General features: G+C 43.1%; 2 protein-coding genes across 2 annotated transcripts in view; one reads left to right on the top strand and one right to left on the bottom strand.

Moving 5' to 3' along the window:
* The window catches only part of LOC120438625, a 335,811-nt gene that overhangs the window by 94,595 nt on the left and 213,637 nt on the right, over window positions 1-27,579 (top strand). The window lies entirely within an intron of this gene.
* On the bottom strand, window positions 9,035-26,465 carry LOC120438634. The gene is made up of 10 exons (XM_039609060.1): window positions 26,304-26,465; window positions 23,000-23,041; window positions 22,576-22,848; window positions 22,265-22,501; window positions 21,939-22,169; window positions 21,234-21,311; window positions 21,027-21,083; window positions 11,354-11,419; window positions 9,328-9,372; window positions 9,035-9,251 (listed from the first exon to the last, which is right to left on the bottom strand). Exons 1-10 carry the CDS (start codon window positions 26,452-26,454, stop codon window positions 9,244-9,246), a joined length of 1,188 nt encoding a protein of 395 aa, XP_039464994.1. The 5' UTR covers window positions 26,455-26,465; the 3' UTR covers window positions 9,035-9,243.

The raw sequence follows: 27,579 nt of genomic DNA, 5'->3' as shown, positions 1-27,579 counted from the left end.
TTATGTTGTATATAATTCAGTGTTGATATGTAGGTGTTCATGTAATGATAAAGTTTACCAGCGCTGTAATCAAGAAAGCTCATGAATGCCTCCGGGGGAGCACATAACAGAAGACTGGTCTGTGGTGTGACAGGGATGGTGTCAATAAAATGTTTGGAGCAGTAGCTCGCAAGGCATAAGTGGATGCTGTGTTATTTTTAACAAGCGCTACACAGTAGTGACTTGAGGTGGAGCGACTGTGTCACGCCCACACACCCGCTGGCCGCAACCCCCCCCCCCCACACACACACACACGCACACTTTTTTACGTAGCTGCTTCAGTTGATCTGCTGATGGATTTGCAATGCAATCATATGGCGCATTGCCTTCTGAGGACATTTTAGTCACACTCATCAGAAAGGTTACCGACCCCTGCATTAAACACACATATGATCTGATAAAACCAGCTGAAAGTGCGGGATCCGCCCTGCATGGAGGCCGCGGGGACGAGCTTCATCACATGAACGAGCTCGATGAATGTAGTGTTGCTGTGTGCTGTTCTAAAGTGCATTGAAAACACAGGAGGGCATGGTTCCTGCTTCCCAGTGTTGGGGAGTAACGGAATACATGTACCGCCGTTACGTATTCAGAATACAAAATATGAGTAACTGTATTCCGTTACAGTTACCGTTTAAAAAGGTGGTATTCAGAATACAGTTACTTTGTTGAAATAAATGGAATACACGGCGGTACTTCCTGTTTCATATTGTCATGGTCAGGACTGTTTGGGTTTGTTTGACAGCTACGTTCTGTTGTTCCAGGCGGCAATGTTACGGTTGCCATGGTTACAGGGTGACGCGCTCTCTCTGCGTGTTTCCTGGGTGAGAGAGCTTTTTGTTGTTGTTGTTGTGCTAAGCTAAAGGCAGAATGCTACAGGCATAGCTCTAAAGCATGTAGCCTGATGGGCAGTGTAGTCCGTGCTGCAGGGAGAATGGACTGCCATACCCGTTATGTGTCTGTGGCGAGGGAGGAGACAAGGAAAAGTCCGAGCTGTCACGGAGCAAAAACGGGAGCTGGAAGCATGTAAATATAATAATAACCACAGCAGCCAAGAAGAGTGCCTGACGAGCCCATTTGTAAGTAAGCTATTAAGACTCAACTGTACACTGTGTTCGTGTTTTCCTCCGGAAAAAATAAGTTCAGTTGGAGAAGCCTTTCAACGCCTCTCTCTGTCTCTGGCAAGCAAAGTTGACCCAGACAACAAAGTAAAGCTAGTTTTCGGCTACCAGCCCGACACGAACCCGACGTATTAGCCAGAGGTCCCTTTACTACGTTTCGGAGCCGCGGACCTTCAGTAACAGTAATAAATCACAGCAATAGGACATTCATGTAGTTGTAAACAGCATGATAATATATTAAGTATTCCAAAGTATTCAGAATACGTTACTCTCATTGAGTAACGTAACGGAATACGTTACAGAATACATTTTGGGGCATGTATTCAGTATTCTGTAGTGGAATACATTTTAAAAGTAACCTTCCCAACACTGCTGCTTCCTCTCAGAGAGCAGCACGGCTCCTCCCGAAAACCCTTAGTGTCTATATGCAATAAAATTGAGGGTAGGGCACCAGCGCCACAATTATAATATTATTATAATTATAATATAATAAACAAAGAACAATTATAATAAAATGTGCTTAGATAATAGGGTTCGGCTGCAGATCAGAAGAACAGGAAATGATTCGTAAGTCTGTGTCTTGTTAGGATGACTTGATCAACCCCTGTTTAAAGGACAATTGTGAACTTTTATTCTCAAAGCATTTCATGTGGCTTTAAAGCTCTCAAAAATGAGATTAAGTTGCTGAACCTGACCTCTGACATGCCAAAGCAGGTAGTTTAGCTAAACTTTGGTGTGTAACTGTGCAGAGTGAGGAATTTATTGACAGTGGGGGTCTGCCTGAGGAATGAGGAATAAGACCTGCCTCAGTAAGATTAACCCCCCCCTGCTCTATATAGGTTGTGAAAATGAGTTGTTTTACGGTTATCTTTTATTGCATTAGAATCATACAACAAGCATTTATTGTAGTTAGTGACATTACATTAAGTTTGTATTACAGTGATTGTTATAACCTCAGGCTAATCCTCTATTTACAGGTATCAGAATAATGATATAATCTTCCGTTGCGGGGGTAACCATGATCATCTTTATACACATTGCAGTGTCATGCTTGCCAATGAGGGAGCTCGGTCCACTAGTGGAGTGTCGGAAACTTTGTTCGGCGCGAGGACCAAGCAATCTATTGTGTTCAGGATCTTGAGCCATGGAGAGAACATGCCTACAAAACAAATATACCATATTATTCACCAGTATCTTTTATTCATTTATATCCTTTTATTAAGCTTTTAAGTAGTGATAGTTGATTAAACAACATTTATTCAATATTACATGCCGTATTCAGATTATTACAAGCAGAAAGAGAAAAACTTTATTACAATGCCATGTTATACCCCTAATTAAAGATTGTGAAATATTATGTAGTTTTAGTTTGCATTATTCTCCTGAATTAGAAGAAGGTGATAACTATTACATTTTGTTAAACTGATTTGCATTACATTAGACTGCTGATTTATTGTGAATGAATGATATTGTTTTAGGACGCATTATACGGCTGAGTTATAAGAAATACTGTTTTCAGAGAGTCATGATCTTATTTGTCTGATTAGAAGAGAACAGAACATACCAGGGAGGTTTTCTGCCCCATCTCAGCAGGAGCAGATAAACAGGGAGCCAAGGTCGCAGCTTAGGCGCCGTGTGAGAAAAGAGTGTGAATGTTTATGTTTTATGATTAGGTGGGGGCCGCTAGAGGAACTATAAGAGTTTTAGCGATACTCCACCATTTTGAGATCTTTGGCTGCCTGCGTGCAGTGTTGTTCTCCCACACGTGTGTTCATTAAAATCATTGTTCATCTTGACCCGGCCGGACCAGTGTCGTTATTGTGGTTTTTCTCTTCTATCCATCCCCAATATTTTGAATCCGTAACAAGATGTATGCAAGCACCACGATCCACTTGGTGCTTGCTGTGACTGCATGTAGTGGGATCTCCCAGTGTGCATTGGTAACAAAGCTTAGATGACAAATACTCCAGCTTCGTCTGACTCTTCCTCTCCAGCAGGGATATCAAACAGATCGGTGAGGTCAAGAAGTAAACATCAACATAATGCATTGTGTTCTGCGTCCTGATTGGTATGTAGACCATTGTTAATCAATCTTGTGCCGTGTCTCCTGCCCAGTACAGAATGTACATAAATCTTTGATCCCTCGCAGTGTGACTCTAAAGGTTGGTTTCATTCTATAATGGACTTATTTTTCTACCAAGGTTTGAACTTTGTGTATAAACAAGAGAGAAAAGAGTGAAAATGTTCATGCCTGTCTGAGAAAAGTGTACAAAGCATGCAGTGAGGGCTTTTACAGCCTTCAAACATCTATAATAATTGTAATAAATAAAGCTGGCTACTTCACAGATTTCACCCGTAGTCTGAAGTACAGAATTCATTTTTATAATAAAGCACATTATATGTCATTTAACCTGAATAATGAGATTTTCCAAAATAATAGAAATAATCTATTTTTTGCACTTATCTTTTCCTACAGTGTAGCTACAAACCAAACTAAGGACAGGTGAAACAAAGGAGACAGGTGCAGTACAGTTCACTGACAATAAGGACAAAATCTTCATTGAAATGTCAGAAGGTGCAAACAGCGGAGGATGCACAGAGCCATGAGAACCATGACGAGAGGGGAAGCAGAGCTTATGTGAGGGAAGGCAGGGAGTCTGTCACAGAATGCCGGGGCAGACCGTGTGGAGTGAGTAGAGGACCCAAGAGCAGACAGAGGTGAGGACACAAAACTGGACTTAAGAAAAAGCGAGCCTTTATTGCTTTTTGCCTTTATGCCGAAAACTCACGGAAAAAACAACAAAGTAACTGAGGGAAATCCTGAACATAGACTGGGAAACTATGACTCTACTGAGATTTAGACTATGACTAAACAACGACTTACTATGGCTGGGAAGCAAGACTGAGGACTAAATACACACATGAGGTGATCCGGGGAAGTGGAGACACATGAGGACACAGCTGACTAGAATGAAACATAATTACAGCACAGGGGAGTGTAAAACTAAATGCAGTGAACAAAGAACACCAGACTCTTTCAAAATAAAACAGGAAACACAGACATGAAGATAAATCATGACTTGAACTTAACATAGCCACACAGACATGAAACATGACAGGTAGATGCACGAATCAGGGAGACTGAGTACAGGGGGAGATGAGAAAAACCAACCAGGAAATAAAAGACTAAATAGCCACCTAGAAATTAATTAGATCAAAAATGGATACAAAAATACATAAAACTCAAACACTGGGTCACACATCATTGTCACACCCAGAGTCTGAATCCTACAGAGCTGTTTCAGATGTTTTGGGCTGTTACAGTCTGATGAACAATGATGGCAGAACAGAATCCCAGCAGTGATCAGATGCAGGACAGCACTCGTTGGGTTCAAGTTCACCTCGCTTTTATTTATACAGCTCCAAATTGCAACAACTGTCACCTCAAAGGGCTTTATATTGTAAGGTGGACCCTACAATAATGCACACAAAGAAACTGGTGGTGAAGAAGAAAATGATAGATAAGATAAGATAAGATAAGATAACTCTTTATTGTCATTGCACAGTCATACGTAGTACAATAGTACAATGAAATTGGAAAACTGTCCTATGTCGGCGCTACATGTAACACAACACGATATGATACGACAAAACGCAACACAACCAACACAACACAGTATAATAACTTAGTAATAAAAAAGAAGAATAAGTGTATGTGTATTGCACACTGTTATTATTGCACATTAATTATTATTGCACCTAGTTACAAATATAAATATTATTATTATTATTATTATTATTATTACTGTTTTTACCGTTGTTAACCCCACAAGAAAAGTCCAGGTAGGTAGCCAGTCAGGTCAGCTATTTGCATTGATTAGGGCTATTGCCCTGTTGCAAAAGCTGTCCTTGAGTCTATTTGTTCGGGACCTCAGCAACCTGAACCTCCTGCCAGACGGCAGTAGCTTAAACACCCGGTGTCCTGGGTGTGTACCGTCCCGTAGGATGCTGCGTGCCCTCTTGAGACAGCGAGTACTGTACAGGTCCTTCAGGGAGGGAAGAGGATGTCCAATGATTTTTTGGGCCATATTGATGACCCTCTGAAGTGCCTTTCTGGGTGCTGTAGTGCAGCTGGAGAACCAAACACAGATGCAAATGAGGGCTTCAATGGGCTCTGAAAGAGAGAATCACAGAGAGCAGATTTTAATGGACACATAGTGGCGGCTCAAGCACACTCTCTGTGCACTCACTACCTAATTTATAGCCAAACTAGTCACTAACTTTATTTGTGTACTGTGTCTTTACTGTTTCGCTAGCTTAGCTTAGCTCGTAGCCGACTCGTTAGCACCATGGCTACTTCACCTGTCCCTCCTGCACTTTCTTGCTCATTGTGTCAGATGTTTAGTTACTCCTTACTCCTTTAGCAGTAATAATACCTGTAACAAATGTAGCATATTTGCAGCTCTGGAGGCCAGGATTACTGAATTGGAGACTCGGCTTCGCACCCTTCATTCACCCGTAGCTAGCCAGGCCCCTGTAGCTGGTGCAGCCGAAGAGCGTAGGCCCCGCTAGGGGTTCCCTGGCAGACCCCAAGCAGCTGGGGAAAGAGGGCAGCTGGGTGACGGTGAGGAGGAAGCACCACCAACCTGTTCATGTGTCTATAGGGTTGCCAACTCCCCGAAAAATAAATAAGGAACACCTCGAGGCCGGGGCCGGGCGACCCAGTGATCTTCACCCTTCCCAGTGTGGTGAATTTTGTAGCTCTTTTTTTGTGTGTGAAATTATTTTTTTAACCATTTGATTTGAATTTGATTTAAGTAGATGCATATTCTTTGTGATATGAACACATGGGAAACAAATGATCATTTAGCCATTTATTTTTAGTTCAAAATGACAACATTAACACAATAAAACAGGTCTCTTTCTTAAACAGAAGCCTGTCATGCTTTTGAGAATATAAGTAAATCTTTCTTTAAAAGAACTCTGTCCTGCTTATCTTAAAATTATTTAAATTAATAGAAAACAATAGAAAGAAAAACATTCTTGTAACAGTGCACATATAATGTATTTAGTGCAATTGGCTTCAGTTGAGGTATTATTTCAGCTTTTCTAATGCTAATCAGCTGCTGCCGTTTGTAAACCCGCTTGTTCCCATGATTACGCATCATAACTCATCACCATTATTCATCTATGTATTTTATGTATTAGTCATCTATTTGTTGTAATCATCTATCCTTGCAGTTGTTTATTACACAAAATAAATTATATTATCACACTTCTGGCCACATATCGCTGATATTCACTGCACACGCACATATTAACCTTAACCAGAGGGTTTAAAAAAACAAACTAGTGTTTACATACCATATCTGCTTCTGCGGTGGCCTGGTGGACAACAAATTGGTTAAGGGTTCCCCGAACTTTCACGCCCCTCATGTTCTTCATGTGCCCACCATTAGAAGCATGCCTATGGGAAAAGTGCGCCGGCGCACCGTGCAGTGTGCTTTATAGGTGTTATTGTGCACTTTTCCATCCAGGTGTTTTCCTTTTCCCATTCCTCCCAGTACTTTTGCAGCCTTTATTTCTTTCTCTGAGGGGAACAAACATTGCTGGTCTAATGCTGGGCTTACACTGTGCGATTTTTGGCCCATTTTGAGCCGATTTTTGAGTCGTGCGACCGATTTGGTGATCGGCCTGATTTTGGCCCTCATTGTGCATCGTGTAGTATACACCGGAGCCGCTCACACTGCTTGCAGCTCACGCACAAACACGTAAACGTCGGTGAAAAAGACGGAGCAGCACGGCTGTGCAGCGTGTGATCTGTACACAAGTGATGGAGAAACAACTTGTAGAACTTCGGAAAGCTCATCCGAGCCTTTTCGATGTGGCCTCACAAAATTATCACGACCACAACTACCGTGAAAATGGTTGGCTCTACATTGCTGCTCAATCACAGCTGCCTGATCAATGTTTTTCATTAGCAATTTAGCAAAGTTGATGGTGGTGCGTGTCTGTGTGAGTGAAAGACAGAGAGGGAGAGCGAGCCGTATAGTGTGAGACCTGCATCTTGAACTTATAACCCCAGCGAGTCAATCGTGCAGTTTGAGCAGGAGCTGAATAGGTGTACTGTCATCCGAGACTTGCACCGCAGTGTCGGCATTTGTTTCCCTATTGGCCATGCTTCTTGTTGTGGTCATCTGTTGTCTTCTGGTATTTTCTCAGCGACCTTTCCTTGACCAATGAGATAAGCGTTAATCTGAATTGTCATACTCGAATTGTCATAAGTGTGCTGTCAGCTCATTGGTCACAGAGCAGGAGAGGGGCTGGGAATTATGTTTTCAAACAAAGCGTTAATTCCATTAATATTTATAGACTACTTTTGATTCTCACTGTATTACGGGACACAGTGCGTCCCTTATTAGCTCAATACGGGACGTGTACTTTTGTTTCTAAATACGGGACGATTCTGTTTTTTAAGGGACGGTTGGCAACGCTATGTGTCTAACCGTTTTTCCCCACTCGGCGACATACCCGCCGGGGGTCAACCTCTGGTAATTGGTGATTCTGTTCTCAGACATGTGAAGCTAGAGACACCGGCAACCATAGTCAATTGTCTACCATGGGCCAGAGCAGGCGACATTGAAGGAAATTTAAAACTGCTGGCTAAGGGTAAACGTAAATACAGTAGGATCATAATTCACGTCGGCAGTAATGACACCCGGTTACGCCAATTGGAGGTCACTAAAATCAATATTGAATCGGTGTGTAACTTTGCCAAAACAATGTCGGACTCTGTAGTTTTCTCTGGTCCCCTCACCAAAGGTAAATGAACTGGTTCTTGTACAGCGCTTTTCTACTCTTCTGAGCACTCAAAGCGCTTTACACAACTTGTGCACACATTCACACCAGCACATTTTCATAGTGCTTTCTAACTAATGTTCACACACACATTCATACTCCGGAGAGCAATTTGGGGTTAGTACCTTGCCCAAGGATAGTTGGCATGCAGACTAGGGCAATCTAGGAACCAAACCACCAACCTTCTGATCAGTAGATGACCTGCTCTACTGCCTGAGCTACAGCCACCCCGATCGGGCCAGGAGTGACATGTTTAGCCGCATGTTCTCCTTAAATTGTTATTTGTTATCCTCTATCGTTCACCTGGGCCTTACACAGAGTTTCACTCTGATTTCTCAGACTTTTTATCTGATTTAGTGCTCAGCTCAGATAAAATAAATATTGTGGGTGATTTTAACATCAACGTAGATGCTAAAAATGACAGCCTCAACATGGCATTTAATCTGTTATGAGACTAGCTGTTGCCTGTGAAATGAATGTTCATTTCTCTACCATACTTCTCCAAAGCCGTTTCAGAGAATTTTCGCAGCACATCCAACCGGCCTCACAACCGCAGACCATGTGTAAGCACACCAGCCCAGGATCTTCACATCCAGCACGTTCACCTCCTGGATTGCCTGAGACCAGCCACGTGGACTGCTGCAGCAACAATCAGTTTGCATAACCAAAGAATTTCTGCACAAACTGTCAGAAACTGTCTCGGAGAAGCTCATCTGCATGCTCGTCGGGGTCTAGACCTGACTGCAGTCCATTAAACATACTATAGTTACACTGGGAAAAGCATCAGCTGCTGATTGTGAGTGGGTCAGGAAGTCACTGACTGTCCATTTACTAACTCGGATGTGTTTAGGAAACAAAGAACCAACCAGCCTGATCCATTATCAAATCACCCAGGACTACAGGACTCAGCTCATCAGGACCTCACAGGGACTGACTGACACAGGCTGTTAGATGGAACAAACACAGATTCAGACACATCTGGGATTCTTTCAAAGAAACTTTTATTAAACACAGGTCCTTTCTTTATTACATGTGTATGGATCCTTTATAGTCATTCACATGTTTGTAGAAGAATGAAAAGAGAAAAACTAATACTCAAAGTACAAATCTGCTTCTCCATGATCAACACTGACTAATTAAGATTCAGGAATAACTGATGAAGCCTCAGCAGGCTCTGAAAGAGGAGCAGAGTGAAGGATGAAGGTCGTCCATCAGACCGAGTGTGTCCTCAGCTTCCTGTTCAGAGACAAACATCACTGATGTCAGCTGTTCACCTCTGACCTTTACTAACACACCTGTGTGTGAATGTTACCTGCTCTGACTGAAGAGTACACAGCACATGGATCAGCTGACTGCTCTGTAACACACACACACACACACACACACACACACACACACACACACATTATTTTGTATGCCAAAGTAAAAGCAGCTGCTGTTCTAAACAAACACAGCCTAGAAGTAATGCATTTATTACTTCCAGGCTGGACTACTGTAATTCACTATTATCAGGATGTCCTTAAACTTGCTGAAAAGTCTTCAGCTAATCCAAAATGCTGCAGCAAGAGTCCTGACAGGGACTAGAAAGAGAGAGCAGATTTCTCCTGTTTTGGCTTCCCTTCATTGGCTTCCTGTTAAATCCAGAATTAAATTCAAAATCCTGCTCCTCACATACAAGGTCTTAAATAATCAGGCCCCATCTTATCTTAATGACCTTGTAGTACCATATCACCTCATTAGAGCACTTTGCTCTCGCTCTGCAGGCCTACTTGTTGTTCCTAGAGTATTTAAAAGTAGAATGGGAGGGAGAGCCTTCAGTTTTCAGGCCCCTCTTCTGTGGAACCAGCTTCCAGTTTGGATTCGGGAGACAGACACTATCTCTACTAGGGGTGGGTTTTTATAATCGATTCATCGATTAAAATCGATCGGCTTGGACAACGTAAAATCGATTCATTAAAATCTAGAATCGATTTTTTTATACAAATTTATTTTTCCCGAAATGCCAGAATCTCTGGTGAAATCTCACAAAATTTCAACAACCACCAAACAGTTAAAACAGTAAATGAGAGCAGGTACACGGATTCTGCACAAAGACGTAAACACACAGCGCGACCCGCGGATCAGAATCAGTGAGATGTCGCTTTTCCCACCTGACGACACAGACACTGTCGGGCTGAAAGCCGACAGATCAGAGAGCTGTCGGCGGCTCTGCGCTTTGTGTTCACGCCCTTTTTGTGTTGATTCTAAAGCTGTTAGTTTGATCTCTGTCCAAACAATATTGACCGAACCAGCAGCAAAAGAAGATCCAAACTACGCTTCACATAAACATCGTCATGAATTCACTCTCTTTTACTGTTTTGCCTCCACCACGATGCACAGCTCTCTCTCTCTCTCTCTACCGTTGTTTACAGCGCTGTCGGCCGCGGTTTTTTTTCCCCTTTTACATTCTTCCGAAAAAAAAAACTAATTTCTGCCGTTCAATACTGAACCAAATTAAACTTTTTAAAATTATGCAAAATGCAAAACGCTTAGCCATGTCTCTAATAAAACGGCTGTAACGTCAGAGGTAACATTCATATGTTGATTAATGGTTTTCTTTCATTTTTGACGTACTGCAGAATATTTTTTTTATAAAATCCAGGCCAGGAAAATCACCTTCATGTTTTTATGTGTTTTCTCTTCAGCTGCTTTGACACAAAGACATCTGCTGTGACGCTTACACCTTTGATAAAGTCTTGCATGTGTCAGCTTCCTTTTTATTTATACAAAAAAAATATGTAAATGATCTGAATTATAATATTTCTGACTGTCAAAATTTCTTAGATTCAAATCGAATTGAATCGAATCGAATCAAATTAAATCGAATCGTGGATCGAATCAATTCGGAACCTTATGAATCGGAATTGAATCAATTCTAGAAATCAGTGATGATACCCAGCCCTAATCTCTACTTTCAAGATTAGGCTTAAAATTTTCCTTTTTGCTAAAGCATATAGTTAGGGCTGGACCAGGTGACCCTGAATCCTCCCTTAGTTATGCTGTAATAGACGTAGGCTGCCTCTCTGCATTAAATCATATCCGCCCCTCCCTGAGCCTGGTTCTGCCGGAGATTTCTTCCTGTTAAAAGGGAGTTTTTCCTTCCCACTGTCGCCAAAATGCTTGCTCATAGGGGGTCATATGATTGTTTGATTTTTCTATGTATCTATTATTGTTGGATCGACCTTACAATATAAAGCGCCTTGAGGTGACTGTTGTTGTGATTTGACACTATATAAATAAAATTGAATTGACTTATGGTGAGTGCCATGCTTTGTCGTTATGGTGGTTACTATGGTTACCTTTCCTCTTGCCACCTTTTTTCTTGCTTTTGATGACCACCTGACCATAAGCGACGTCCTCAGGACCTGAAGACAGAGAGATGGATTGAGTGACTCGAGACGGAGTTTGGTCACAGACAAGCTGCTTTGTGAGTATTTTCAATCCTCAAGGTCATGTTTTTGTTTTTCATTATTATTATTATTTTTTTTAGATTTGCAGTTTTCTTTTTTTAAATAGTTGAATTTTTTGATCGGGACAAATTTAATCATTCGTTCATAAAGTTTGATTCCATATTCTTGAAGCAGGTTTTAGCTGTCACATTGAATTGTAATTATTATGTGATTGCAATGTTCAAAATTAGGTGTTTAATCTGGTTCCTATGTTGTGTTGTTACCACCTACTGGTAGACTTGAGTATGGTGCTACTATTTGAGTTGTAATTTCATTTTATATATATATATTACATACATATAATATAATATATTAATATTATATACTTATTCTGTGTGTAGCAGGACTGCCCTGTGTGTGTGTGTGAGTGAAGAGAGAGAGGAGAAGGGAAAAGTAACGGTTAGTGACAGAAGAGACGGGAAAGGAAATCAGTAAATGGAATATAATAACGCCCTCGGCAGCTAGAGTTGTGTCGGCGATGTTCGCTGTGAGTAAATTGTTTTCAGCTCACTGTGCACGTTGTTCGTGCCTTGGAGAAGAAATAAAGTTCGGTGAAGCAGTTTTCCTACGCCTCCTTCGATCTTTTTTACTAGCGGAGTTGACCTGTACAGTAAGCTAGTTGCCGGCTACGAGCCAGTCACGAAACCTTCAAGTAACTGCCAGAGGTTTCCTTACTACGGTTCGGAGCCGCGAATCTGGTGCGGTAACAATCGTCATGAATTCCTTCTTACTTTTGCTGTTTTGCTTCTACCACGATAAAAATCACACTTCATGCACAGCTCTCTCTCTCTCTCAGTGTACTTCAAGAATAGTTTCCCATCTAAAAATCTGTGTTATCTGTATTATTCGCTTGCCTATTACGCACCAGTCTACCGTTATGTACAGCGCCTGTCATGGTCATGGGTCATTAGACCCAGCGTTTTGTGTTTTATATTTGTATCATCTTATTTTTTGGGTTAATTCTTGTTTTCTTGTTCTTAGGGGTTTTGTGTTTAGTGTTTTGTATACCTACCTGTGTCCGCCCCCAGTGCTCTGTTCATGTCCCTGAGTTTGTGTTTGTGAATTTCCTGTTTTACTTTAACAGTTTAGTTTATGCAGTCCTCAATTCCTGTTTGCTACTTTGCCACTCAGTCAATAAAGCTCACTCGCAGCACAGCTTTTGCCAGCATTTGGGTCCTTTTTCACTACACCACACAACTGCTGCAGCAGCCCTGGCAGCACTGTCGGACACTGTTTTTTTTTTTTTTTCATTTAACTGACTCCTGACAAGAAAGTCTTATTTTATGTTCCTCAGTTCAACCAGTCCAGGGTCGTGTCATTGATGTTAATGTTATGTTGTCGTTTCCACCTGTGTTCGGTCAGCTAGCCTTTCAGTCAGTCAGTCAGTCCTTCATTCAGTCACTCGTCCAGCCAGCCAGCGCTATCCTACTTCTGTTCTGTTTGTTCCCTCCGTTGACAATAAACACCAACCTTCACCTACCTACCTGTGAGTCCAGCGTTTGGGTCCGCCTTCTCTCATCCACGACACCATCCTGACAGAATGACACGACCCCGCGTTGTGGACCCAGCGGACTCGGAACTCTTCGAACGGCAGGATGCAGCGCTCTCCATTTGGGCGGAGAAGCTCAGGTGGAAACAGCGGCTCTTCTCAGAGAGGGAGCACGTCTTTGAGGGGACTCGTCTGGCTCTGGGCAGGCCTCGGAGACGCCGCGGTCCTCCACCTGCTGCCTCACCTGCATCGGAGCATTCGCCGTGGAGAGCGGGCTCCGCTCCTCGCTCGCCCGCCAGCCGTTTCACTCACCGGCTCTTCCACTTTGCAACGGCATAGCGGCTATGCCTCCCACCTCGGCTCAACGGAGGCTCCCGCGCCAGAGGCTCAGCTGTTTATCCCGCCCGCTTCCTCTTCCCGGGGAAAGCGGCGCACACGCCGTCATAAATCGAACTATTCTCAGCAACTCCCGGTGGTGAGTTTCAGTGACTGTTTTCCACACCCTTCATCCAATCGTTCACTCAAAACACATAACGGACTCATCTCCGATTCAAGGGGAGTTTCCCTCCTAGACGATGATGTAGACTGCGAAGATTTTTTCTGCTCTGCTTCCCCAAAGATGGTAAAGCTAAAGACTGTAAATAGTGGTGGCAGAAAGACCAGAACAATTCCTGATAAACCCACCAGTATCACACACCCAGTCACTATTTCCACACCCATCACTCAGCCATTTCCTGCCAGCATGGCGGCCCAGATTCGGCCTTCCTCTTCCACCATTTCACCTTCTCAGGTGAAGACAGCTAAGGCTCAGCCTGTCCCTAGAACACCACCTCAGATGGCTAGGGCCCGGCCAACAGCCACTCCTGTTCCAGCTCCCAGGACGAGGACAGCTGTGACCCAGTCTACCTCCACACCCGCTCCTGTTTCTCGGGTGGGGGTGACTGGTGTCCAGCCACCTCCCGTGCCTGTCCCAGCGCCCAGGCTGAGGGCAACCAGAACCCAGCCTGACCTCCCTAGAAGCGCGGAAGAGCTAGGCTCTCCACCTGTCAGTTCACCACTTCATCCACCGCCTGATCCAGCTTTTCACGCCCTCGCACTGTCCCTGGTTAGGCTAGCTGAGGTGTCCCCTGCTCAGGCACCTGCTTTACTAGCCCAGGCTGCAGATTTATCACCTTCAGTAATTCAGTCTTTAGCTCAGCCATTAGCCACACCAACCCCAGCTCAGCCCTTAGCCTCACCCACCTCTGTTCGTCCCTTAGCATCCCCACTCCAGCCAGTTCACTCTCCTGCTGTTCAGCTACCAGTCCAGCCAGTTCACTCTCCTGCTGTTCAGCTCCCAGTCCAGCCAGTTCACTCGCCTGCTGTTCAGCCTCCATTCCAGTCAGTTCACTCACCTGCAGTTCAGTCTGCTCCTGTCCAGTCACCTGCAGTTCAGTCTGCTCCTGTCCAGTCACCTGCAGTTCAGTCTGCTCCTGTCCAGTCACCTGCAGTTCAGTCTGCTCCTGTCCAGTCACCTGCAGTTCAGTCTGCTCCTGTCCAGTCACCTGCAGTTCAGTCTGCTCCTGTCCAGTCACCTGCTGTTCAGTCTGCTCCTGTCCAGTCACCTGTTGTTCAGTCTGCTCCTGTCCAGTCACCTGCAGTTCAGTCTCCTCCCATCCTCCAGTTCCCTGTAGCTCAGTCTCCTCCTGTCCTCCAGTTCCCTGTAGCCCAGTCTCCTCCCGTCCTCCAGTCTCCTGTAGGTCAGTCTGCTCCCGTCCTCCAGTCTCCTCCCGTCCTCCAGTCTCCTGTAGGTCAGTCTGCTCCTGTCCTCCAGTCTCCTGTAGGTCAGTCTGCTCCCGTCCTCCAGTCTCCGGTAGCCCAGTGTCCTGTTCCTCAGGCCCCAATAGCTCCGTCTCCTGTCCTCCAGTCTCGTCCTCTCCAGTTTTTTTCTGTTCCCCAGTCGCCCGTCCTCCAGCCTGTCCAGTCTGTCCTTCAGTCTTCCGTAGTCCAGTCAGTTCAGTCTGCGGTTCAGTCTGTAGTACAGCCTTCTGTAGTACAGCCTTCTGTTCCCCAGTCACTCATCCACCATCCTGTTCAGTCCCCGGACCTGCAGCCACAGCATCCAGAGCCAGCTGTGAGCTCTCCTGCTCTTCAGCCAGGGGTTTCCGCGCCCGCTGGCCCGGCCTGTCTCCAGACAGGGGTTTCCGCGCCTGCTGGCTCGGCCTGTCTCCAGCCAGGGGTTTCCGCGCCCGCTGGCCCGGCCTGTCTCCAGCCAGGGGTTTCCGCTCCAGCCTCGGCTTCAGCTTCACCGTCGCCTGGTCCCGCCTCGGCTTTGGCTTCTGCTTCGCCTGGTCCAGCCTCTGCTTCGGCTTCTGCTTCACCTGGTCCAGCCTCTGCTTCGGCTTCTGCTTCGCCTGGTCCAGCCTCTGCTTCGGCTTCTGCTTCGCCTGGTCCTGCGGCTGCCACGGCGTCGCCCGAGCCACGTTCTGGAAGTCAACGCCGGCGTGGTCGACCACCGGACCTGCTCAGTGGCCGCCGCCGTCTTCCTCGCGGCCGCCCACCAGATCACCTCCAGCGTCGCAGCCGGCCACGTGGCCGCCCACCAGAACTGTCTTTGTTTTGGACTCCCTCAGTCCCTCCGTCCTGGACCCCCTCCGCCCGCCCTGTCTCGGTTTTTTTCTTTCGGCCGTCGGGTGCCGGCCTTTGAAGGGGAGGGGGTACTGTCAGGTTTTCTGGGTTTTTGACCCAGCATTTTTAGTTCATGTTCACTGTTTATCTTCTGCCTGTTTCACTTCCTGTTTTATTGTGTTAGCCTTGGTCCATGTGCATTATGTTCAGTCCTCTTCTCATTATTATGTTCAGCTGTGTACTCACCAGTTTCTAATCACTCATCACTCAGCCTGTGTATTTATGTTCCTCAGTTCAACCAGTCCAGGGTCGTGTCATTGATGTTAATGTTATGTTGTCATTTCCACCTGTGTTCGGTCAGCTAGCCTTTCAGTCAGTCAGTCAGTCAGTCCTTCATTCAGTCACTCGTCCAGCCAGCCAGCGCTATCCTACTTCTGTTCTGTTTGTTCCCTCCGTTGACAATAAACACCAACCTTCACCTACCTACCTGTGAGTCCAGCGTTTGGGTCCGCCTTCTCTCATCCACGACACCATCCTGACACCTGTGTATGTAATCAAATCTCTGTAACTTTGCTCTGCTTCACTTCAGCAGCATCAGGTAATGTTTATATATTGATTCATGGTTTTCTCCAATTTTTCTTCTGCTGCAGAATATTTTTAAGGTTATATTTCTGACTAAGCAAAATTTCACCGATTCAAATCAAATAGATTGAATCGATTCAGGACCTTGTGGATGAGAATCAAATTTATTCTAGAAATCAGTGATGACACCCAGCCCTAAATATTATACCCCTTAAGAACCCAGACCTATTTCTACTTTCATGAAAATTATGGGGGTTGTAAGTTATATCAAATGAATCATATATAACACATTTCTGAAGTTTTTTTTGAAATAGCTCCACCCACTGCCCCAGATCTGAAATGTCACATATGTGTCACATTGGGCATACAAGGTACATTTGTTCCATATATAGAAAGTAATTCTGTAAACACTTTCTTGCTTTTAAAAACAGAATTTCCTTTTTATTTTCAAATTCTAACATGGATAATGATGGTAACACTTCTTGGTTTACTTCAACAAGCTTCTTGGAAACAAATAAAATAAATCAGCCCAATGTTGGAGGTACAATTGAAAATGTCACTGAAAAAACATTAACATTAGAGAGGTGTAATGAACTAAAAACATGACCATATAAAAACATTGTGCCAAAATAGAAAAGAATGTTACATAAAGTCAATAACTTGCTCAAATGGCTTTTTTCATTGCAGTTGTTAGAAGTTTACCTTTGGTAATGGTAACTTTTGAAGCAATTTCTTTCCTCTGTGAAACAAAGACGTACATCACATTTTTCACAGAGGGTGGTAGTTGCATTCACCTTGCAATTTTTGCACCGACCTCGCTTTTCACATTTTACCGGCCAATGTGCAACCTCATCAGTCCGGACATCCTCTGGAACTCCGACACGAACTCTCTTGGGTGGTGGAGGTGGTGATGAGATGTTCTGTGATGGGCGCCCCCTGTGTGATTTCCAAAGGATCAGGCTTGTGGCAACTTCTGCCTGGAAGCTTCTTTGTTTCAGTGGCTTTTGGACACCAAGTAGCTTGCAGTCACGACGGTAAATCAACCATGCATTGACAACACCGAGCATGATGGTTTGCCAGAACAGGTGGAGATACCACCTCCGTGACTTCATGTGGTACTTGTACCTTGCAATGCAGGCATCAAGCAGGTCAATACCCCCCATGAATGTGTTGTACTCCTTCACAATGTGTGGCCTTTTGACCTCAACAAATGCCTTGTCCGATTTGCTCCAGCGACGGACTGTATCTCGAGGCTCAGTTGCACAATAGGATGAGATGAGGGTAACAGATTTGTTGTCATACCACTTCACAATAACCATGCTCTCCTCCTTATTCACCCTGGCATCAACAGATCCTCTGCCTCTCTGGGCAAGACTTTTTTCATCTTCAAGCTGACAACCTGCTAAGCGATTTCCACGAAGTGTTCCTACAAAGTAGATCTGTCGCTGAAGAAGTGTGAGCACAAGTGGGGCTGAGGAGAAGAAGTTATCAGCAAAAACTTTGTAGTTTTGCTCAGCTGGCAGAGTTTCACACAACTTCACCACAACATCTCCTCCAATCCCAAGTAAAGTCTTCTTCCCAGTACCACCTTGATAAACAACAAAATCATGGGGTATACCAGAGGATGAGCACCGGGCCCAGATTTTCAATCCCCAGGGGTGGGGCTTTCCCTTCACATACTGCCTTATTGGGCTGTGTGTCCCCTTGAAGGGTACCATTTGCTCATCAACAGAGTTGTACTCCTCTGGGACGATATCCAGGCATTGTTTGCGAAACATTTCAAGCCATGGACGGATCTTCCAGCACTTGTCTTCTGCATCTCTGTGTAATAAATCTGTATTGTCAGTGAAATGTAGAGATCCCAAGAGGGTTTGAAATCGGTTGCGGGACATGTTATCTGCTACCATAGGACACCTGGTGTCATTTTCCCAGTATGCTCGATTGCCAGGCATTTGGCATAGACCCATCCTCAGATAGAGACCAATGAGTATTTCTAGTTCTTTAACAGTGGTATTTACATTTCTCAGATGGTTGGATTTTTGTACACTGTATGAATTTGTTTGTTCCATTAACAACAGCAGCATATCATCTGTGATGAAGTTTTTGAAGTACTCCAGTGGAGTGTGGATCTCATCTGGAGGTTTGGCACAGGGTCCCTTGAATGTGGTCTCAGGGATTTCGAACGTTTTCTTTCTCCAGGAGAATTTTTGTCCTTTGATAGCTGCCTTGGGCTGCCCAGTGTCCATATGGCTTGAATGTGGCTGTCTCTAAATCACTTGAATCACAACTGTCTGAATCACTGGATTCACTTGATTCATCACTCTCCACGTCTTTGTGGGGAATGTAATTAGGGTCTTCAGAATCTTCATCTGAGCTACTTTCACATCCCTCATACTCACTGTCCTCTGCAGTGATAAACTCCAGCGCATCTTGAACACTATATTTTTTCTTTTTATCCATTCTACAAAAGAGTGAAAATGACAAAAAATGGGGGGTAACTAAAAAACTCCTCGACAAAGCTAAAGTAAAGTTCCATCACAAATTTAGGTAATTTAATAAATTAGTTATGCTTGAATTTGGTTAAATATGACTGAGAATTAACAACAAAGAATACAATTACTTAAAATAACTAAATAAGCTAAACTGACTAAGCAAATGATCAGTTTTTGTCTTTTTGTGACAAATATGTCACATCAGTTTTGTTAAGAAAATTTGGAGTTTAATGCCCGATGTGACATATTTGTCACAGCAATATTTAACAAACTGATTCTAGATCAAATTGTTTTAGAAATATTACCAAACTAGGTTACAAGGGACCTATGACATCTTATCTGAAGTTTAGAATTGCTGAATGAGTAAAAGCTTACCTTTGCACAAAGAAAAGAAAGTTTTTAAAATTAGCAGAGTGGTCTCATTAGCTAACCAGGTGGACCAAGACTTTGAAAATGGTGTCTTGAACACCCAGAGTGCCTCTAGTTTGTGCATTAGACGTCACTTAGGGACTTTATTAGTTAAAAGTCAAAGTTAAACCATTATAAATTGTTTTTCTCTAAGTGTAAAGGGGCGGTGACACCAGTGTCACTGTGGGTCCTTAAGGGATACAATAATCTTATAACATGTTGTGAGCAGGTCCCTGCCTCTACATGATTATGTAATTAACCAGTGGACAGGTACGTTTATATATAATATACTATAAATTCTATAATTATAACTATATGTACTGTCACGGCCAGGCAGATCAGCTGCACGCTGATCAGCACTCTCTCTCTTCCTCTCTCTCTTCCTCTCTCTCTGGCCGGGGTGGAAATCACTGTGGGTTCACGCCCTCGGGAGATGAGACACCTGGGTCTCATTATGGTGATCACCATTTAAGCCAGGAGGTGACTGCTGTTCGTCGCTGGATCGTTGTCTACCACGCGTTAGTGAAGCCAAGCTACAGCAAGTTAGTTAAGAGTGTTTTTCTGTGTGCGTCGTACTTACCCTGTCTCCCTGTGTACAGAGCTCCCTGGATTTTCCCCCCGTGTGATTCCCGTGTGGCAGTGTCGGAGTGTTAGTCTGTGATCGTGTGAGTGGATATTCTGAAGAACGCGTGTTTTCCCCTGGACTTCCCTGGAGACCCCTTCTCCCCTCACTCAGCTGTATATAGCACCCCCCCTCCCCCGCACATTCTTGTATATACACCTGGTGCATTGTAAATAAACCCTTCTTGTGAGCATCAGAACAGGAGTGCTGCGCTTGAGTCCTCCTCCAAACCGTAACATGTACTGTGTATTTCTTAAGTACATTTTACACCAGAATTTTTGATGAACTGGTTTTTAGAGCATCCTCTCTTCCTGCTCCATGTATCTGATCATGCTGCACACTGATTCGCTCTCTTTTACACAAAGTCAATGCCTTATAAACTACTGAATCAGGTATGTCTGTGAAGGTTCTCACTCCTCCAGCTGATTGCAGTCTTGGCTCATGTGATTAGGTAGAGGATCAACAGGGGTCCATGACCCTCTTGGGACACTCCCAAAGAACCTAAAGTTAGTTACTCTTAGAACAGAAGAAGCTTTTTGGATGAAACATCTTCAAGAAACATAAAGTTCAGATGCTTTTTTTTCCAAGCTCCTTAGACTGAATCAGGCACTGAAGCAGTGACGTGCTGCCTGAAGATTCGGATGTAATTGGTCACGTGACTCTGTTCAAACCAAACCTCGGCACAGTGTTTATGAAGCAGTGTGTTGAATTTTTTTTCTGCACATGCACTTCGGCTTCAAACGAGCCATCACTACTAGTCGTGAATTTCTGGGTGTTACAGTCTTAGTTTCTAGTTTGTCTTTTGTTTGCTTATTTTAATGTTTCTTTGTACCTGACTTTGAGTTTAGTAAATCAATACCAGCAATAAATGTGGTACTTTATTTCTGCTGCCTCCGAGTCCTGTGTTTGGGTCCTGCCCATGCCTGCCACACAGCCAACCGTGACATCTACAGAAACATCTGATTCTGAGACAGCTTGATGTCTTAAAATCTATTTCTTTTTCTAACATTTCTAACAGAACACAACCCTGTACAGCTAGTCTTATATAAGTACAATTCTACTGAATAAAGTTATCTGAGAAGGTAACTTAGATTGCCTGCATGTTCCTGCGTTTAATGCTCACACTTTGTACATATCCCTCATGAACATACCGATGACACAAAGCTAACTGTGGAAATAGCCGAAGGAGAAAACTAAGAGTCACAATAACAGAATATTAGAAAAGTAATAATGATAATAATAATCACATTAGAACAACAGAACAAACATGTAAGAGAAAATAATCACCATCATCATCACCACCTGTGTTATGTTCATTTGTACCTGAAGTTTGAGTCCTCACATCAGAGTAGACGGCTCGTGGATCAGCAGGATGTTTGTCTGGAAACACACAGATTTACAGACATTCATAGAGGTAGTAGTTTTCAGCCTTTAGTAGTACTCCTTTTAACATAGATTTAAAGAGTACAGTATTTATCTAGATAACATGCTTGGCTTATTTTGATGACAGCACACATGGTGACAGCCTACCTCTCCTGTTGGCTCTCTGTTTGATCGTGACATCAGCGTAGGTCACATCCACAGGAGAAGGAGACGGGTTTTTATTACCTGAAAAGAGAGGAGGAGGAAACACATGAACATGATTATGTAATCTAATTACATTACAACATTATTAAACATTTATGATAAGTGTTACTTACTGAGAAGATTAGCTTGTTAGAGTTTTTTGCTTTTCCAAGACAATCATTTAGCTTGTTGACACTAACATGTTATTACAGACTGAAGTACTCTGTGCTCGATATGATGGACTCTATGAAGAAACGTTTTTAATATAATATACTTATTCTAGGAATTAGCAAAAACACTTCTGCCTTGCTCCATGATAAATCCTAAAGAACTGAAAGGTGATTAAATGTAATGTCACCAATCTATTCTTTTTATACTACATTGTGAAATCTTCCACACTAAAAGAATAAACTGAGATATAATATAGCTTTATGTGTCAGGGGCGACCCAAATATACATTTTATTTTGAAAGGTCACAGAGGAAATTGAAGAATCACTGAGCAGCATCACTCGAGTATACATTCAAACGCACCATGCCTGCATGTCTGGATGAGTAAAACCCACTGATCTGGACAGAGGTGACCCAGTCAGTTTTATATGTAGGGTCAGAAGGTCAGCACAGTAATCAGATTACACCTGTTCATGTCAGGTGAGTGAGAGCTTTCATACCTTTTAGTTTACTGCAGAGGAACAGAATCAAACCCAGAACTAGAACCAGGAGAACCCCAGAGACCAGACCTGATAAAACTGAGACCAGGAGAGAGGGAGGAGGAGGAGGAGGAGGAGGACAGTTGGATGCTGGGAGAGGAGGAGAGGGACGACACGTAAGAGCAGTTTTTACAGGAGGAGCAAAGTTTGTGGAGGTGCTTGGAGGAGGAGGATGGATGATTGTAGGAGGATCTGGAGGAGAGATGATGAAGATGGTTTAGTCAGTTAATTATCAGGTTACAATGTTACATCAGCTTTTAAACAGGAAGTGATGTCAGTGTTCTGACCTCTGACCCTCAGAGAGCTCTGAGGAGACGTTCCACCCTGATTAGTAGAACACCAGTAGAGACCTTCATCAGCCTGCGTGATGTTAGTGATGATGTGCTCTGGTTTATGACCAACAGAACTTCCTTTGATGAAAAAATAAGCTTCGACTGTGGCACCATTCCTCTGTCTGCAGCGCAGAATGACATCACTTCCTGTCCTCACAGGAAGTGCAGGGATCTCCAGTATGACACCTTTATCTGACCATCAGAGACAAACAGAGTTAATGAGAGCAGAGTCACACAGAGACAGAGACACAGCTGGAACATCTCACCTGTAGTGTCTGATTGGACAATGAAGGAGACTCTGTCACTCTGCTGTCCAGAGGAGTCACACCAGAAGGTTTCATTGGGAGCAGAAAGATCCACAACACAGTAGGAACCAAGAAGCCCCCCAAAGCCTGGAACTGCTCCACAGTCCTCAGTGAGGTTTCCTCTGGTCCTCTTCACTGTCCATCCATCAGCTGTCTGTCCATCATCAACACAACTCAGATCCACTAAAGAGCCTCTGAAGAACTGCTGAAGGTTTGGACCAACAGAAAGAGACACTGGGACACACACACACACACACACACACACACACACACACACACACACACACACACACACACACAGAGACACACACACACACACACACACAGTAAATGTATTTGTGTTCTTGTTGGAGTCTCACTGATTGTTTTCACTTCATCGACTCACCTGCAGAAACAGTCGGTGCAGACAGCAGCAGCACACACACACCTGCAACAGGAGGACAGAGGTCACTAAAGGTCAAAGGTTAGTGGCCCCTCCACCACCTTGCATACCTGCACAGGTGAGGAGCTTCTTTCTCTGTGTAAATATGACCAAACAGATAAGCAGACGTTTGTGACAGTCACACAAACACACACTGAGGAGACTTATGAGGGAGGTGAGTGTGAGCAGAGACAGAACGGAAATGCTGGAGGTGATGTTAGACACCAGAGACTTGAAAAAGTGATAGCTCAGAATTGAACATGTTTTAACACTTAGATTAGACCAAAAAACTGACAGGCACCTAAACACATCTGCATAATCATTCCCAACACCCTGGAGGACAGCAGGGAGAATTTAGATGCTCTCCAACAGGCACGTGCAGGGGGTTGGGGGGCTAGAGGGGCTTGAGCACCTGCCCCTTTCCTGATGGGTGCCCAAAGTACCCTTTTGTTGAGGCAACTTTTATTTTTTTTTATTTATTTAATTTTATTTTTTTATGTGTGTGTGCGTGCAGAGTCCTGTCTGTGCCCCTCAACAATAATATTTAACTATTAATCACAGTTTTGCTAAATAAAAGGATCTGGCTTGCATCAGTCACATGATCACATTTAAGCAATGATCGCCCTTGACGGCAGAACGCGCTGGTTACGAGCTCACAAAGAGCACGCGCATTGTTTTGCGGTCCGGAGCTGTAGGAGAAACACAAATTACCTCAGAGACAGACTGAAGCGACAAAACCAGTAAGTAGGTGTACAGCACACACTGTAGTGTATAGCACACAGGAGTATTAGCTTATTACGTACACCTTTGTCTGGTAAGTTGTCTTGTTGCAACTGATGAACTGAAACAAATGAGCGTGCTGTGTGTGCAACAGCGCGACAAACATTACCTGTCCTTTTATTAACTGCACAAGTAGTGCTGGTCATAGCTGCTGGCTACCTATGTAAGGCTGTCATGGGTCTGTAGCTCTGTCACCGTTTTAGGGAACATATTTAATTTTAAAGTATGTTCATGGCTTTTCCTGCCTTTTTGGAGGGATTATATTTCACTAAAAAAACGATCTAATATGCATGTCCACATAATTATGCATTATTATAATTATAATATATTTAAAAAACATGCTGTATTTTAAAGAACATACATTAAGACACAGATTATATTAGATTTATATTTTAAAAAAGACAAAATTTGGATTTTAGAGCAGTAAAATTATTGAATCTCTACAGTTTAAAATGTAATAAGCTTTCTCCCTGCACCAAGTGGATAGTGAAACAAATGAATCATCATAAATACATTATTTCATATTTATTACTTCCCCCTCCTCATTGCTTTATTATTGTAGCTCTAGTAATAAATAATAATGTAAGGATTCTGGATCAGCACCATGATGCCCATAGTATATACAGTATTCTGAAGAAGGTCTAAAATGTCACTGTGTGTGCGTGCATGTGCGTGTTTTATTTAGATGGATTAAAAAAAAACTATTACTCATGATATAACATTGTCCAGACATGCCTGGTAAGGACAAGAGGAGGAAACAGTAGGAGCTGTGTGAGGCTACTAAAGGCAGTGCTATAACATTTTTTCTGTAATCATTGTATTATAGATTAAGTGCAAGAGTTGTTAGGTGTGGATAATTAAATGATAGTTTATTGCAATAGCAAGTTGTGCCTTGTTCTCAGATAGTGGAGAGTGATATATGAAATGATGGGATGGAAGGAAGAAGAGAAGCAAAGAGTGATTCACAGGCAGAGCCTAAATTATTTCTCACAGTTTTTTGTTGCCTTATGGTTCCAAGCACAATCTTTGCATTTTGTTATTATCTCATGATACTTGTTTAATCAGCTACCATCTCTCCTGTGGACTTTTTAATGTCTACAGTCTCAGATCAACACAGCCCTGCCCTCCAGCACTGTCAGCAGCAGGAGCAGCAGAAACCCCTCAACAGCAACATTGTACCCATCAGGTAAAACATCGGCTACGTTTGCTTTGCCTCACAACAGTGATATAGTATGATGCAATCCCATATTAGATTCTTGATGAATGTGCGTTGTTGTTATTCAGCCTGGTTCAATGTGCCCCTTTTTAACTTTGAGCACCCACCCCTTTAAACGTCTCTGCACGGCCCTGCTCTCCAAGATTAGATTAGATTGTATAAAACTTTATTAATCCCTCAGGTAGTTTCTTCTGGGAGTTTCTGTTTCCAGTAGCACAGCACTCACATAAATTGCAAAAGAATGTAAGCAGACATAGAAACATACCATGTATACACATATATAAATACAAGTATATAGTAGCGATAAATAGGAATAACCATTGAATTGCACATTTCAACTATTTTGAGTCTATTGCACCTATTCTATTGGATATAGAAAAAAAAATGGACAGTGAAAAATGCACTACAGATAAGTTGTCCCTGCCCTCCTTTGTCCTCCTGTTTCCCCTCCCTCTCCCCTCCAGAGAGGAGTTAAACAGTTTGATGGTGTGTGGGTCTGTTGGTTCTAATTCCCAACAGTTTCTTTAGGACAAAAAATAAATCCTGTGATAAAGCCAATTAGACAGGATGTATTGGTATACAATATACACTGAATAATAGTAGTTTTATTATTCTTAATATTTATACTCCCTATGAATCTTGTCAAAATGAGGAAGAATACCTCAGTAGGCTGACTTTTATTAATGCATTTATTCAAGACTTTTTTTTACTGTGAATGTGGAATAAATGCCAGCAACAACTGGAAATAATTATGCTAATATTGCTACCAGTGTATAATTAGACTGGTCAGCATTTAGTGAAGGGGACGTCTTAGCTTATCATAGTAATACCGATATACATCTGAACAACATTTCTTTGCCCAAAGAAGCTGTTTTGTGCAAGGATGTCAAATGTAAGGATGCTGTGCATAAACATGAACTCTGCTCCATGTATGATCATATAGTGACTGCTCTGTATGAATGGGGTACACTGTTTGATAAACAATATAACCCTAAGAAACCTAACATCAGACCTGGAAAGAACATGTAACCATGTACTTTGATGAAGCTTGTGTAGCTTATAAATGTTGGGCCATGGCTGGAAGACCTAAACAAGGCCCAGAATTTGAACAGAAAAAATGTGCGAATGCCAGATATAAATATGCTGTTCGCTTCATAACTCAAAATGAGCAAATGCTGAGAGCAGATTCTTTGGCTAGGAAAACGCTGTGTAACAATGTGACAGACTTTTGGAAAGAGGTGAAAGCTCTAAATAAGTGTAAACCATCTCTACCATCAACTGTTGAAGCTGTTTCTGGGGCAGATAACATTGCAGCATTGGAAATGTCACCGTCCCCGTACCTCACCGGCTGACCCCGTGTTAGGGAACATGTTTTTGTTTTTGTTCTCCCTCTCTCTCTTCCTCCTGCCGTGGCAGTGCTCATTGTGGGCTCCCTCCCGGCCCACGCACCTGCTCTCATCATTGCACCTGTCGCTGATTGTAGTAATCAGAAGAACTTCTTAAGATGGCAGACCTACGCTACTCGTTGCTGGAACTTTAAGCCACCAGCATCAGTTATTCTGTGATCACCAAGTCTGAGTTTGTTAGTCTTCGAGTGAACCTTGTACTAATTGTATTTATCTGTGTGTGGAGATCTTCCCTGGACCTGTCCCTGTATCTTTGAGTGAGCGAGAGAGGGATTGAGCGTTGGAGGAAAAGGAGATCATTGCTGAGAGAGTGGAGTGTGTTTTCGGACTCTTCCCCTTCCCCTCGGACCCAGACACCTCTCTCAAACACTTTGTGTATATTATCACCTTGCCAAATCACTGTAAATAAACGCACTGTCAGCTTTTGCCAAGGTCTGCGCCTGAGTCCGCCTACAAAACCCTGTCAGGAGAGCATTACAGTGCGTTCTTTTACTGTATGAAAAGTGACAATTCTGACATGAGTAATGACACAATAAGGACACATGAAGTATATGAAGCCATTCATAGTTATCTGATAACCAAACAGGTAAATTTCCCTTTGTTTACACTGACCCCAAAAAACCCTTGAAGTAGGGCTGGGCGATATGGCCTAAAATTCATATCACAATATAATTTGAAGCACATGCGATAACGATATATATCACGATATATTCTTTTCTTCTGTATAACATATTTTCCACACTATAAGGCACACTTAAAATCCTTTAATTTTCTCAAAAATCGAGAGTGTATGAATTAGCTGTGCTAACTGACCTTGAACCGATTTGGGTGTGTAGAAATCTGTTTAAAAATGTTTTAGTACAACTTTGGTAAGCCTGCTGATGGACTGCTTGATGGATTGTCAGAGCATTACGGCTGCCGTAGTGAGGAGTAATCTGGGTCAAAACTCCGTTCAGTTCAGGTCCCAAAGTCAAACAAACACTGAGAGTTAAAAACAGTCTAAATTCTTTCATCTTTAATTAAATCATCAGCGTTGCTGCTTTATCAGGTGTAACAATTAAGTTTAACATCCAGGCATCCATAAAAACAGAATTTATTAAATTTAACGGAGTTATAAGTTAACAGGAAGTTAGCTCGCTGGT

This window comes from Oreochromis aureus, linkage group 3, assembly GCF_013358895.1.
Source record: "Oreochromis aureus strain Israel breed Guangdong linkage group 3, ZZ_aureus, whole genome shotgun sequence".
In the NCBI taxonomy this organism is placed as follows: Eukaryota; Metazoa; Chordata; class Actinopteri; order Cichliformes; family Cichlidae; genus Oreochromis; species Oreochromis aureus.
The sequence above is the reverse complement of the archived record's forward strand: the minus strand, read 5'-3'. Positions and strand labels throughout refer to the sequence as shown.